Source organism: Pararge aegeria, chromosome 17, assembly GCF_905163445.1.
Source record: "Pararge aegeria chromosome 17, ilParAegt1.1, whole genome shotgun sequence".
In the NCBI taxonomy this organism is placed as follows: Eukaryota; Metazoa; Arthropoda; class Insecta; order Lepidoptera; family Nymphalidae; genus Pararge; species Pararge aegeria.
The window spans coordinates 2745507-2761594 of NC_053196.1; the positions used below are offsets into that span (position 1 = coordinate 2745507).

At 35.9% G+C, this 16088-nt stretch overlaps 1 protein-coding gene across 1 annotated transcript in view; it reads left to right on the forward strand.

Moving 5' to 3' along the window:
• LOC120630805 (S-adenosylmethionine decarboxylase proenzyme) overlaps positions 1–9992 on the forward strand; it is a 48383-nt gene extending 38391 nt beyond the window's left edge. Inside the window, exons 4-8 of the mRNA XM_039900092.1 lie at positions 4834–4930; positions 5780–5943; positions 6753–6845; positions 8990–9145; positions 9804–9992. Of these exons, the coding sequence (XP_039756026.1) occupies positions 4834–4930; positions 5780–5943; positions 6753–6845; positions 8990–9145; positions 9804–9941 (648 nt within the window). The 3' untranslated portion in view covers positions 9942–9992. The remainder of the gene's footprint in view (positions 1–4833; positions 4931–5779; positions 5944–6752; positions 6846–8989; positions 9146–9803) is intronic.
• Positions 9993–16088: the final 6096 nt, after the last annotated feature.

Consider the following 16088-nt stretch of genomic DNA (forward strand, 5'->3'; position numbering starts at 1 on the left):
ATTAAAGCTCGAAGATGTGCCGCAAGACGACCTTTGTCTTAAGATACAAACGTTTTATGTATGTGCAGCGTCCAAACAAACTCATGTGAGTTTTAGGATGCGAAGATTAATAATTTTAGTAGTTTGTGTAATAAAAAAATAAATAAATAAAAATAAAATAAATGTATCATTATTAGCCACAGGTTAGTGTGTTATGTCGTGTTTTGCTGTGTATCTCTTCATATAAGTTAGAGTGAGACAAAACACTCAGGTATCGCAGTTTATATAACCGCGGGCAACTCGTAACTTCAGACCGTGTTTTATTCGCGGTGGTAGTTCGCGCGGCTGGCCGCAAAGCTCAAAACGCACGACACCTTCGATTCAACGGTCAGATAGTATTTCCCGCGCACGCACTAACTTTTCGGAGTTATGTACTTAGGTCTATCAAACCGCACTGGGCCAGAACTTGGTGAACTACGGCCTTAAACCCTTCTTATTGTGAGAGGAGACCCGTGACCTATATTTGGCCGTTAATGATGATGATCTATTGTAGTATTTCATCAATAAATTTTTGTACATCAACAACAACAAAACCACTAAAATAACAACACCACTTCAACTTTTGTAACGAGGTAATTAAAATATACTATGAAACGTTTCGCTAAAAAAATTACAGAACAAATCTTTGACTCTTTGAACAGTCGAATTGAGAACCTCCTTCTCTAAGTCGGCCGAAAATTAAAAGGGTGCGTGCGTGGGAAACGTTTTCGTGACTTTATTTGTGTTCTGAATTAACAATTAAATTATTTTTTGCATTCTGTTAAAGAACACGAAACGAAATCTGTGACATACTTATTGTAATGTTGCTTTATGTTAATTAACAATTATGAATTAAATTTGAAAAACACAAACAATAGACATGATATTAGAAAATATTGTATTGTATGTTTCTCTTTTCTTGATATGATGCAACATACAGTGAATATTATATCGAGATTAATTTATTAACTTAAAAATACAAAAAATTGTATCAAACATGAACTAACTATATCTTTAGAATTAGTCAGTTTCCCTGATTGTTTTCGGCCTCGGCGATCTTTTGAGAGATTAAATAAATAATCATCATCATCATATCAACCCATTACCAGCCCCCTACAGGGCACGGGTCTCCTCCCATAATTTGAAAGGCCGTAGTCCACCACGCTGGCCCAGTGCGGATTGGTGGACTTCACAAACATTTGAGAACATAATGGAGAACTCTCAAGTATGTAGGTTTCTTCACGATGTATTTCCTTTACCGTTGAAGCAAATGATAATTTAAAGAAAAGTTGTTGCGTGCCGGGATTCGAACTCGCTCCCCCGACAGTAAAGTCGAAGTCCTAATGACTTGGCTATCACTGCTTCAAATAAATAGAATAGAATAGAATAGAATACCATAGAATAGAATTTGTTTATTTACCAGAACGACACAAACAGACTTACATACGGAGTAACTTAAAAAAATTCTACTTTATTATTAATAGCTTAAGTCTATGATGTGTCGTGACAATAAAAAGGTTCTGACCCAGCTTAATGTTCCGGATACCAATGTACCCACAACGCTGGTATTCTGTCAGTACCTATTTAGTTGAGGGAAGTCCAGTTATGAAATCACATATAAAAAAAAAAAAAAAAATATAAACTTTATAAAAGAAAGTAAACTTCGTTATGGAAAGGAGATGAAAATTCATTTTTGTTTAAGTATGAGAAAAGTATGTTAGTCAGATAATAATTTTTAGTTTTTAGTAGTTATTATTGTAAGATAGTGCCACATTAGATTTTTGAATGTTCAGTAGATAATAGCGATATAATTTTTTAAAGCAAAACTTTGATTTGATTTGATAAATAATACACAAATCGCCATCTAGCCACAAAGTACCTAAGCGTAGCTTGTGTTATGGGTTCTAAGATGACTGATGAATATTTCTATGAATAATATACTTATGTACTTACACCAGACTGACAAACAATCTTGTTCATCACACAAACATCGGCCATCGGCCGTCAATGGATTACGAAAATGGATAAAGATAGAACACGTACTAAGTATCGCCAAGTAGACAAATCAGATAGTGGAATTAAAGTAGGTAACTCTAAGTCGGGTGGTACTCTAAATACATTATGTGCCATTCATTGTCGCCGTCGACGTTACATGCCACTGACAGCCGGTTGGCACAGTGGGCAGCGACCCTGCTTTCTGCTTCCAAGGCTGTGGGTTACTAAGTATAGCCAAGTAGACAAATCAGATAGTGGAATTAAAGTAGGTAACTCTAAGTCGGGTGGTACTCTGAATACATTATGTGCCATTCATTGTCGCCGTCGTCGTTACATGCCACTGACAGCCGGTTGTGTTTTTCAGTAAGTAAGTAAGTCAATGTTTTTCAATCGCTGGATGTTTATCTATATAGTATAAGTATTTATGTGTATTATATTCACAAAAATATTTTATATATTATAATATAATATTATATCAGCTATCTTAGTACCCATAACACAAGCTACGTATACTTTGGGGCTAGATGGCGATGTGTGTATGGTTGTAGTATATTTATATTTATTTATATAGCAATAAAAGCGCAGTAAGATTTATTGCAAATACGAGTATAAGAATAATGAAACCTTATCAATGTGGGTGATTACAGCTAGGGTTGTCTTGTAGATTATTATATATTTGCACTCCCTCAAACTGAATAGCTTAGTTCTGACTAAGCTTGATACAAAAACTAGACCAACCAACTGGACCAGAGTCCTAGCTGGTTGTAATTTGTGATTGTTTCGTGCAAAATATGTATAGAGAGTATTTTTCTAACTAGTACGCATGTTTTGTAATTGCCTATAGGTAAGATGTCAATGTTAAATAATAATATTCAATATGACTATGGGCCTCATAAGAAGGCTCAGAGTCACTCAGCGGGCGAAGGAGAGAACTATGCTCGGAGTATCTCTACGCGATCAATTTAGAAATGTGGAGATTCATAGAAGAGCCAGAGTTACAGACATAGTTCAGCGAGTCGCGAAGCTAAAGTGGCAATGGGCCGGGCACATAGTTCGGAGAAAGGATTGACGTTGGGTTCCCATGGTGCTGGGATGGCAGCCCCGAACTGGTAAGCGCAGCGTTGGTCGACCCCCAACGAGGTGGACAGACGATTAATTTAAATTAAGCGCGTCGCAGGTAGCCGCTGAATCCAAGCGGTACAAAACTTTGGAACTCCCTACAAAAGATCTATGTCCAGCAGTGGACGTCTGTCGGTTTAAAAAGGTGAAACTTTTTCCGTTGTACGATCTGTAACATCAGGTTGTGGCAACCCTGCTATAACATTTGGTTTATCAGTTGCGTTTTCTCAGAATGTAATGCGGATTAAACACGTAAAACGTAAAACAAAGTTGAAAGTTCTACGAACTGATAGTTGATGGTAGCAACGTTAATTATGCAAAAAGAATTACACACTTTAATCATTTGGGTTGCGATCATTTGTAGTTTGTAACGTAATTATTTTAACCTCTCAAGTTGTGTGCGTTTTAAGTTATTAAAATATCACTTGCTTCACTGGTAAAGGAAAACATCGTGAGGAAACCAGAATGCCTGAGAGTTCTACATAATGTTTATTTATTATTTATTTATCTCTTTATTTGTACACCACTATGAAGTTAGGAAAATAAAAAAAAAACAATAGAAATACAAAGACAGAAGTAGAATACAAAAGGCGGCCTTATCGCTTAGTAGCGATCTCTGCCAGGCAACCTTTGGATTAGGACAAGATGAGCGAGAGCGGACAGGTGGTGTAAAATTATTATAAACCTTCAGCTAAATACAAATACATAAACAAAATTGCACGAATAAGAAAAATATTATAAATAAATATAAAAGTATAAACTAATATGTACTCAATCATAAATAAATACTTAAGAACATATAGATAATAAAAATAAACATAACCAAGGTACTAAAAGTCCTCATTATAGTGCAAGTGGATATGCTTTCACCGCATGCTGTTTTCAATGTTGTCGAAGGTGTGTGGAGTCCACCAATCCTCACTGGGCCAGCGTGACCCGTGCTCTGTAGTGGGCCGGTAATGAATTGATATGATGATGATATATCATTTCTCACATTTGAAAATAGAAATCGCGTTTTAATTCGGTCGTACTGAAATAAATCTACTGAAAAGATGTGACGACTTCCAGACCACTCATGTCTCATTAGCCTGCAACAGTCCATTGCTGGACTATGGCTACTCCCAACGTTTGCCCACAATCACCTCGCTGGACAGATATGGTAGCAGTACCACAGAGGAAGCTGTTGTCCGTTCTACGTTAGTAGAAAATTACCACAACTGGAAAGATGTTTGTGTGATGAACATTAATGTTTTTCAGTGTCTGGGTGTTTATCTGTATATTATAAGTATTTCTGTGAATTATATAAATAGAAATATTCATCAGCTATCTTAGTACCCATAACACAAGCTACGCTTACTTTGGGGCTAGGTCGCGATGTGTGTAATGTCGTAGTATATTTATTTATTTATTTATTATATTTCCTTAGTCGACTCGTACGACGCCCGCGGAAAGAGGAGGGGGCCCTTACTTATCAGTTAGCCTTCTACTAACTTGGACTGCAGCATTACTTACCACTAGTGGCGTGCACTGGGTTTCTTACTTATGCATACAGCAGGAAAATTGCATAAAATGGCAAAAATCCTCCTTTACGAGCTTTATATAAATTTTAGGGTAGGCAGTGCTATTGTGCACGCCACTGCTTATCACCTATGTTTTCCTATGAAAAGTAGAATCATTTTTTTCTTTTTTTTTGGTTTACAGGTTGAGCTCCTGGACTCATTCTTCGGCGATGGCACAGCTTATATCATGGGCCCGGAGAAAGACTGCTGGTACCTGTACACGCTACTGCCTCTTGAAGGTAATACAAATTTAAATCTCTCTTCTTGGAATCAATTAGGATTATTTATTTCCAATATTTTCAAACGAAGCAAAGTGAATAAAAATTCAACAGCATACAAAAAAAAATTGTAAAGTTTTCTTTAAATAAACTTGTTTATTTATTACTTTTTTAATAAATAAATTATTAATAAATTTTCTGACGATTTCGACATTGTATAATATAAATTCAATGACAAGGTTATATTGACATGTGTTGATCTAATGGCGGAGTTCCAGGAACATTTTACTCTTTCATCAATAAATAATACTAAAAGTTATACTTCTATAGCGCGTATATGTTACACAACCTTTTTTTTTTATTTGTTTGTTTTTCTGGGATATAAAAAAAGCCTATGTTACTGTTCCTCTTTTTAACTAACTCTATGCCAAGAGTCTAGTAGATTGCTTGCTTTGTTGGGGGTGAATGAAGGACAAACAAACAAACACTTTCGTATTTATAATATTAGTTGGGATTCTAAACTGAAGTCCGAAACGTTCTGTCGCTGACTTTTGAGGACTTTGAGAACAACTTGTAATACATAGTTTTATCAAAACTGTTACCATTTACGCAGAAGCTCTCAAAAAAAAAACCTCTGGTTTTGAAATATGAAGTGGGTTCGATTCCCACTACTGGAAAATGTTTGTGTGATGAGCATGAATGTTTTTCACTGTCTGGGTTTTTATATGTATATTCTAAGTATGTATTTATTCATAAAAATATTCATCAGTCATCTTAGTACCCATAACACATCTTTCTGGCTAGATGGCGATGTGTGTATTGTAGTATATTTATATATTTTAATACATTGTTTCCAATTTTTCATTAAAGGCACAGTAGATGCATTAGAGAAGGAGCGAGAGGAAGATGAAGACATTGGCTACTCGGGCACGGAGCCGGACCAGACCATCGAAATCCTCATGTCGGACCTCGACCCCGCTGTTATGGACATCTTCACCCGAGCCACGTCCGCCAATGCTGCCGAGGCTACTAAGGTGAGGTAATTCGTAAATACGTTGACGACGGACGATTGGCGCAGTGGGCAGTGACCCTGCTTTCCGAGTCTAAGCCCGTGGGTTCGATTCCCACAACCGGAAAATATTTGTGTGATTAACATGAATGTTTCATGTTTGTATATCATAAGTATTTTATTCATAACAATATTCTTAAGTCATCTAAGTACCCATAACACAAGCTACGCTTACTTTGGATCTAGATGGCGACGTGTGTTTTTCCTGTATTATGTAGTGTACAATAAAAGTATATTCATTCAATACTTCAATCATATATTGAATAAAAAATTTTAGCAAAGAAGTAATGCATTCAGCAATGAAAGTAACGAAGAAACGCTGAAATATTTTAATCATACTAGATGAATAAAATATTTTAGCGATTCTTTGTTATTTTCATCACGCCTATTGCCTTGTTTTGGCAGGTGGATAAGTAAATTTAAAACCTTGTCAGTGGATACTCCATGCTGAATATGGTTTGTTTGTCTGTCAGTGGAAACGATGAGAGCCCAGTGGGTAGGAGCTCGACTTCGAGGAGCTCACGCACCTCTAACTTTGAAAGCTATGTGCGTTTTAAGTAATTAAAATATGAAGAAAACATCGTGAGGTGAACTACATGCATGTTTCTCCATAACGTTCTCAAAGGTGTGTGGAGTCCACCAATCCGCACTGAGCCAGCGTGGTGGACTACGGCCTTGACCCCTTCTCTGAGGTTGATATGATGACGATGATGAAAAAAAAATAAAAAAATGATTTCTATCAGTGTCGGTACTTACCTGGTATTTTGATTGCAGGCTTCTGGCATTGACAAGCTGATCCCGGGCATGATGATCGACGATTACCTGTTCGACCCTTGCGGATACTCCATGAATGGCGTTGCTAAAGACGTAAGTTTACAAATGTGTTTACTCATTGTTGGTATACAAGGTTTTTTTTTTATTCGACTACAAGTCAGCCCTTGACTGCAAACTCACCTGGTAGTAAGTGATGATCTAGTCTAAGATGGTTGTGGGCTAACCCGAATAAATCGTTACATTTTGTTTTGTGACATCTTAGCTTTGTATGCAATACAAATACCCTGCCTTCTGAGTCCCAAGGATTTAGGATAGGTTCCCACAACTGGAAAATGTTTGTGTGATGATCATGAATGTTTATCAGTCAGTGTCTGGGTGTTTATATGTGTATTATAAATATGTATTTTATTCATAGAAATATTCATCAGTCCTCTTAGTACCCATAACACAAGTTATGCTTACTCTGGGGATTACTCTGGACCAGATGGCGATGTGTGTATTGTCGTAGTATATTTTTATATTAGGTATATTTTATTACTTAAAAATTAGAAAAACAAAAACAAATTATATAATATTTAATAACTTGTTTTAAGTAATTTGCATTTTCTTTTGTGCTCTCTTAAGCGAAACCTGGAACTACCCTCTGTAAGTTGGTGCTTACAAAATCAGTAACCATTTCAATTCATACCATTTTTGTTCTTGAACTCTGATAAAGTTCGAAGTGTTTTCTGGTAAATCACTACAATAGATTCAGCTTTAGGACCCATTTTAATAGAAGTATGGGCATTCTTGGGTTACAACCAATAGAAAAGTACAGCTTTATGTATAAAACTTAGTAAATTGCTTTTGTATTTATAAGTCATCATCATTTCCCTATGTAGTAAAAAAAAAAATAGATTAGACGTAAAAAAAAATTGATTTACTGATTGCAAATCCCGTGGAATCCGTTCATTTTCGTTTTTCAAAAGTAGCTTATGTTACTCTCCGTTCTTTTCTACAAAACTAGTTTCTTACATGAATATATATATATATATATAATATTATTATATGTTTATATATATATATATTATATATATAATAATATTATAAACATATTTATTAAATATTATAATATACTATACTAGCTGACCCCAGCGCCATCGGTCGGGCTAATTTATGAATCTAAACCATCAAGGGTGCCACCCAAACGTATACCAAAAAATTCGTTCAAATCGGTCCAGCCGTCTAGGAGGAGTTCAGTGACATACACACGCACACAAGAAATATATATATACTAGCGGACCCCAGCGCCATCTGTTGGGCTGATTTGTGAATCTAAACCATCCAGGGTGCAACCCAAACGCATACCAAAAAATTCATTCTAATCGGTCCAGCCGTTTAGGAGGAGTTCAGTGACATACACACGCACACAAGAAATATATATATAAGATAAACATATTTATGTTATATTAAATTGTTGCACCAACCCTTTCCTTCGTCTTTCCTAAAGTCAAAGGTTGTCTGGTAGAGATCGCTTTAGCGATAGCGCCTTTACACGCCCAATTTTCTATTCAACTTTCCATATATCACGCGAATCCCTCCGTGAGAAGTTTAAAGAAATAGGCATACTTACTGTAGCTTCACAATATATTTATAACAATATAGTATTTGTAAGACAACATATTAGTCTTTATAAACAAAAAGTGGACATAAACAGTCGACTTACAAGAAATGGTCATAAATTAGTGTCATCTGCATATCGTCTGCGTAAGGTGCAGGGATCATTTGTGGGATTGAGTATACGCTTTTATAATATGATTCCTAAGGTGATTTTGGACCTGCCAATGCACAAGTTTAAAGAATTTGTTAAAACACATTTATTACAGCGAGGACTATACAATTGATGACTTTTTTAATGACAAGGTTGCTTAGAAGCATCCGGCTCCGCTTTCAGCTCTCACAAGATAGAAAAATGAATGTTTAAATTCAAAATGTAAATTGTTGATGTTGGAAAAGAGCAACTGCTGAGTTTCTTGCCGGCTTCTTCTCGGTAGAATCTGCCTTCCGAACCGGTGGTAGAATCACTACAAACAGACAGACTTGACGTTTCAAAAGTGCTTATATTAGGCCTACTTGAAATAAATGAATTTTGAATTTTGAATTTTATACCTACGTGTTTACTTTGTATAAAATGTGTGTGCGCAATAATGTTTTTAAACAAACAAACTGAAAAACAGTAAAGAATTAATTTCCCGCAGGGCTGCTACATGACCATCCACATCACCCCGGAGCCGGCGTGCTCGTACGTGTCGTTCGAGTCCAACGTGTCGGCCAGCAACTACGAGGCGCTGTTGGCACGCGTGTTGGCCGCCTTCCGCCCCAACAAGTTCCTGGTCACCGTGTTTGCCACACAGGTACGCATCGTCTCTGAACTACTCTTAATCTGGTGGTTGGCCGAATACAGCGCGTGGCGTCGTATCGCCACGATATATAATGGAATATATGCGCTGTGCTTAGTTTAGTTGTAGCGATTTCAAATATATTTTTTTCGTATTCCATAAAAATGCTTATATATGTTTAAAACGAATAAAATTTATTTATATGCATATAATGGTCATTTATTTATGGAACAAATTTGTAATGCTTTATCTTTTCAATATGCGGTATCTGATTCCTGACATAATTTGTTATTTTATGCATATAAATTTCGATGTTTCACATCTGCCGAGCGTCTTATGACGGCTCACACATTTTTTTCTTTAATGTACAACAAAAGTGTATTGATTAGCAAATTCATTAACTCATTCATCCTTTTGTTCATTCACTCATTCAACCCTTCATTCCACCACTCATTTAACCCTTCATTCATTCACTCATTCAATACACTCACTCTTGAACTCTCCATTCGTTAACTCATTCAACCCTCTTCCATTCACTCAATTATAATGTAATCATTATTATTACGACCACCGTTCATCATCTGAAAATCATTTTTCGAATTCCAAACCTCTTTCCTTTTCCGGTATTCATTTGATGAAAATAAATAATACAATTTAACATCTATGCTTGCAGGACTCCCCGGCGTCGGACGCCTCGCGGCAGATCAAGAAGTTCTCATCCCAGGGCAACTACGAGCAAAAGGACGCTCAGTTCTGCCGGTTCTCCGGTTACGACCTGCACTACGCCCTGTTCGCCAAGTTCCCCAGCTGAGGACGCGCCCCGCCCCCGCCCCTGCCTGCCCGCCCCCGACCCGCACTCCGGACGCACACCGGGACACTCCGACCCGCCAGAATCGGGACTAAGACCCCAGCGCGCTGCCTCGAGCGCGTCCTAGCCCACTCGCCTCTCACGCCATACGACGACTCGCCGAGGCGCTCCTGTCGGCTGCGCCAGACTGTATCGCAGAATTGCAAACTGCGGGATGTATTGCTTGAAAAGGATCATTACGTGCCATCTGGACAGGCGCACGACGCGGCACTCGGACACAGCGGGCCATTTTATGACGTGCCACTGGGAAGACACGACGCCACAAACGAAAATAGAAACAACTTCCCAGGTAGAAGCGATGACGATAAACAACTTACAAAGCAACATGACATGACACTCCGCAGGCACGACGGGCGATTTCATGACGTGCCACCTGAAAAGAAACATGTAATACATGACGTGCCATTCCGAACGGCTAACAACGTGTTTGAAAGAGAAGGCGATGTGCCGTACAGAACAGATCACAGCGTGCAGCTCGGACAGGCATGCAACGTGCCTAACAGAAGACACGATGTGCCATTAGAGAGAGTCCACGATGTGTCTCTCGAAAGAAAACATTCCCTCACAGTTGAAAGGAAAATAGACGTACCATGCAGAAAGGAAAATGAGGAGCCACTTGAGAGACACGACGTACCCGAAAACGGACACGACGTGCCAGTCGCAAGAGAGCAAAGAAAATACTCTGAAAGCACGCCTATCGAAATGGCACGTGATAGTGTAGCCTTGCTACGTTCGACCGGGCGTGAGAGCGTTGCTTTACTACGGCGTTTGGCGTGCGTGCTTCTAGCGTGCCGCTGTCGTGCCAACGGCGCGTGACGCGGCGAAGCGTGCCACTCGCGAACGCCTTAAGCATGCCAGTGGTGCCCCGTGCCCGAACGTGCCAGTTATGGCTTTATCCTAAGGCTAGTAGTAACTTGCCATTGATGTCTTAGTAAAGTGTCAATTTCATCGTTTCTATCTGGATAGAGACGTGCCAGTGTCATATTCGCCTGGCTGCCATGCCAACTAGTGCTACTTGTCTGATTTCTTCACTTCAAATGACTAGTGTGTTACACGTGCAATACCCGTTAGCATTCAATTAGTATCTTGCCATTGTCATTTTAGTACTGTGTCGTTTAATTGGTGTTTAGTAACGTGCCAGTGCCGCATTGCCAGTTACGTGCCAGTTCTATCTTCTATCTTGTGCGTGAACGAGCGTCTGTCGTTTAATTTGCCAGTAATGCCAACCAATTGTTGGCAAAGGTGTCTTGTGTAATGGCACGCCTCGGGTTTCGTCTCCATCGGCACCCCTAGCTTACCCCACCCCTAGTACTTATTTACTTAAAGTAGATCTTTTCTAAATTTTACTGCACACGTCATAAATGTACCTTTTTTAACACTTGTTGTAAATAATAATTAATATATTATATTTAAGAGTCGGAAAGCTTTATTTTCTACAAAAAAAAAATCATTGAATGTAAATATTTTGGATGATGTTTTATAAACATTTCGAAGCACTTTGTTTTAAAAACAATTAATAATTTAATTTGTGAAATCTAATATTTGAATGTCTATTATTTCTATTTAGTGCATGATTTTTAGACTAATTTTAAATTTAAACTAAATTCAAACATGTTCCGGCTCTTATTAAGCTTAGAATGGACGGTAGATCTAAATTTACTATCTGTTTTCAAGTTACCGATGCTCGCTAAGTTTAAAGTAATTTTGTAAAACTGCCTTCACATATTTTCGTTCTGAGAGAACTGGTTCTTTAATTCTATTTTTCTATGTTCGGAATTAATGTGAAGGCATTCTTTGAAAGCTTCCGCTAAGCCACAATTTATGTAGACAATGTGACAATATTTTTCTATTCGCACACGGTGACATTTTCGTGCTCTATTCAATTGGATAGACTGGCGAGTATGCAGCTAAGTTAAAACTTCCTTCGCCAATGCTTAACGTATAAGATGACCATTTACCATGTTATTGGCCGGGAAAAACCCCTTTTTATCGTACGATAAAGCACAAATAAATCTTATTGCGCGCGAAAATGTCGTGTATAAAGGCTATAATAGTCTGAGAAGGTGTGGAAGATTTAAAGGGGGTGCTCGTTAAAATCCTCGTTTCAATGTGGTAAAATTTACTTCCACGATACTTGAGGGTTTTTAGAAGGGAGCTATTCAGCGGTTTTATATCCTACATCTATCTTAACAAATGTTTTATATTTTACATTGATCGTTTATATAAGTCCAGTTTACGCCATTCAGTTTCCAATTAAAACAAAGCACTCTCTTTTAAACGTAACGCATAAAAACGTATATAACTTTGTAAAATTTAAATTGTACAAAGTCATAAACGATGAAATATATATATAATAAAATTTGCGAGCACCCATATCTCGCGAATACTCCATTAACCTGCTGGCAGGTAGAGGCTTTAAACAAGCTTATGCATTTTCAGTTTTTAACGAACACCCCTTCAAACTTACCCACGCCGTCTCGACACATAAGACGTGTATATCAGATGTGTACAAACTACAGAACTAAACTAAATGTATATAAATAAGACTTAGCAGGGTGTCGTTTTATGTGATGTAACTGATCCATTCCATAATATGCGTGATCCAAAAGTGATAATAGAATTTAAAAAAAAAAACCTTATCTTAGTATGTCGTGACGTGTATTACGGCTGACAAAGCCAAAAAGACGAGACAAATCTGTTTAAAGAAACTGTAATATGAGTGTCTCAAAATAACTAATAAAGATGTTATACAAGAATCGTTGTATAAGAAGAAGAAAGAAATCACCTACTCGTCTTATTGGTTTTGACGTTATATACATGGTCACTGTTCGCAATTAGTTGACGCGCTCATAAATATTCTTAATATTGATATAAAAAATAAAAATTCCAGTTCAATTACCGAAAGAAATTAAAATTTTCACATTCAAATAGTGTTTACACAAACATATATTAATATTTTTTCAATCGTAATTAAGGTTGGATCATTAAGAAAGATTTATTTGGCTTCAAGAAAAAACTAGATCTTTGCATTTTTATATCAATTATTATTAGATATTGAAAAATTAAACTATTCGGTAGTGTAGTAGATTTTAAAGCATATGTGTACAAATTATGCATTCATTATTCGACGTTGAATTATAAAATTGTGATGATTTTAAAAATGTATTTTGAAAGGTATAAAAAAGTTTGTAAAAGTTTTTCCTATACCACGAAGGCCACTCTGCTGTCTACGTTTGTTTTAGTGCAAATTAACTTAAATGAAGTCTAATGTTTTCGTGTTGATATTTCCGCACACAGTGCTACAACCAAGACTAGTTTAGACTGGTCTTCGTGACTAAACTTAAAACTCACTTTGTTGCCAAGCAACATAATTAAAAAATATTAAATAACTTAGACCAAAATGACATTAACTTTCAAACTTAAATTGTATATTAAAAGTAGTATAACATTGTTATTTCAATAATAAGCGTGTTATGTTGTTATATTACAACATAACACCAGTGAGACGATGCATAATTACGTGTAGATGTAATTTATCGAATTTAAACCCATTATTTTTTATTCCAAAACTGAAAAAGACACCAAAAATCTTCACTATTCTTCTTTTGACATATCAGTGACTGCACAAAATTAACGGAAACGCGTTTAATATAATTAAAAAAAAAAGCTTCATAAATGTTAGGAAATTTTGATATTAAAAAGTAAATTGTACAAATTATAATTAGTGTGATATTAATTATTGTTCTACAAAAGTGTTATATAACTCATTCAAATGGAAAATTTGGGGATTGAAAATCAATGTAAGAACCTCAACCGTTGTAAACAATTATTTAAATAAAAATGTGAAACAATATGTTATTAATTGTAATGATTATTATAATCTTAAGAGCGTAGTTAATTGGTAAATACCGCCTGAGACGAAAAGTGTTAGCAATCTGACCGCGAAGATAACTGTATTTACCGCGTCGGGTCTTTAATTATTATCAATGGGCACGCGTATGAAATCTTTCAAAACATTAGCGTGCAATAGGCATCTCAATGGCAATTTCAGCCCTTATTTGAGCAGTGAAGGCTGAAAGTCTACGACTGTACAATAATATTATTGCATTGAAGCCTGCCTGCTTAAAACTCCACGTTAAAACGTTAAATTAAACGATACTTTGAGTTAATTGCATTGAAAACAATTTAACGTCATTATATAACACCGTTAATTATTATTAATTGTTATATAAAACATTTTAAAGTATTACAAAATTGTTATTTGGATTTGTGGACATTTTATATTGCAATGTTACATAACAGTTCAAAATTCTGCAAAAATAACTTGATCGATGTTTGATTTAAAAAAAATTAAGTTATGTTATTTGAATGAGTTACAGTCTAAATGACTCTGTAAGTACTTATGTTGTAGAAATAGTTGTAAAAACACAGTTTAGCAATCATACAGTTCAATTGTGTGTCAAGAAATAAGGTTTGACGCATTGCATCTTTTCATACACACAAACAATTAAGAGTTTAAACCTCTAATCAGGACTCAGAGACCATGATCTATTTAGGACATCTGAACTATATTTATATTATTTTTTGAAGTTTCGATGGATGGCAGTTTCGAACGGTATGGTTGCTACTCGGCGGTAAAAGGTCAATTTATTGCGAATGCTAGTTTCAAGCTCGTAATATTATATCGGATGTCATCGCACCGTAAGCGACATCTAGTCAGGCAGGGGGGTGAAGTGATCGTGAGAGATTCAATCGAATAAAAGATTTCTTCTCATTAAACTAACAGTCTTTTATTTTAAATAAACCTGCGGATCAACTACTATGGATACATATGTTTTTTTAACTACGGATAAGGTTCTGAGTTCTACAAAGAATTGTTATGTACTGAGTTTTTCAGTTAATCACAATATGTTCTTAGGAAATTGTTGATGTCTAGACCATTTAAACAATCGGTACCGATTATTTTCACGTTAACATGTGATTATAATCGGTGGTGGGTCTAAGCTCTAATAACCTATGATGTGATAAGAAAGGAGACCTGTACTCTGGATCATACTGACACCAGTCCACATTAGTACAGCATTGTAGGTCTTAACTCATAACTTATGAGGGGCCTCTGCTAGGCAGTTTTACATTCAATAAGCAGTTTCTTATCTGTATAGTTTCTACACGGTAATAAAAGGTGTTGTTTTGCGAACGCTAGTCTCGCAATCTCGCACGACAGGCCATGATCACCACGCTCGGAAAACTGGTTGTTAGTGAGGTAGTTGTACCACACAGGAAGCTGCTGCCCATTTTCTTTTCTATCTTTATACATATATTTATTGTGATAGACGGCTGAACCGATTTGTTTAAGTGAAATCTAGTCAGGTATTGATTCGAATAAAATAAATTTTCTTGTTTAACGGAAGTCTTTTATTGTTTTTAAATATAAATAAATTATTTATAACAAACAAAGTGCAATTTAATTGATCGAAAAAAAAAATCAAATTATGTTAGATTTCTAAAGTGATCGAAATTATAGATATTCTTAGAGATTAAAAAATTATACTCTTTAACCGTAATAACATGTAAATATTTCGTGTACTCTGGCAGGCAGTATCAATAAATTTGAACACACACTTTCACATTACATTTAAATATAAAAATATTCAATCACAGCAAAAAACTTTATCTGATGTATAATCACAAATAATCACAATCAAAAGCGTGTAAAAAAAATATTCGATACATTAGTGTCGCAATATAAACTATAGTAATACCTTCACCTATAATAATATACTCTTAATACTTAAAACAAATTATCTAATTACACTGGCAAAATAGTTGTTCATTTATATAAATATTCGACTACAATATATCAATATACACCTTCACCTATAATAATATAATACTTAAAACATTAAAAACAGCCTTTAGAAATTTTGAGATTACATTAACAACTGTACAATATTAAAATAAACATTTCCAAAAATATTATTCGTAGTCAACAGTCGATTTTGAAGTATATTTGTTAAAAATGCAAAACAACTTGTATTCAAATTAGAACTAATTCTAAGAAAACGTTCGAATCCACAAATGAAGAATTTA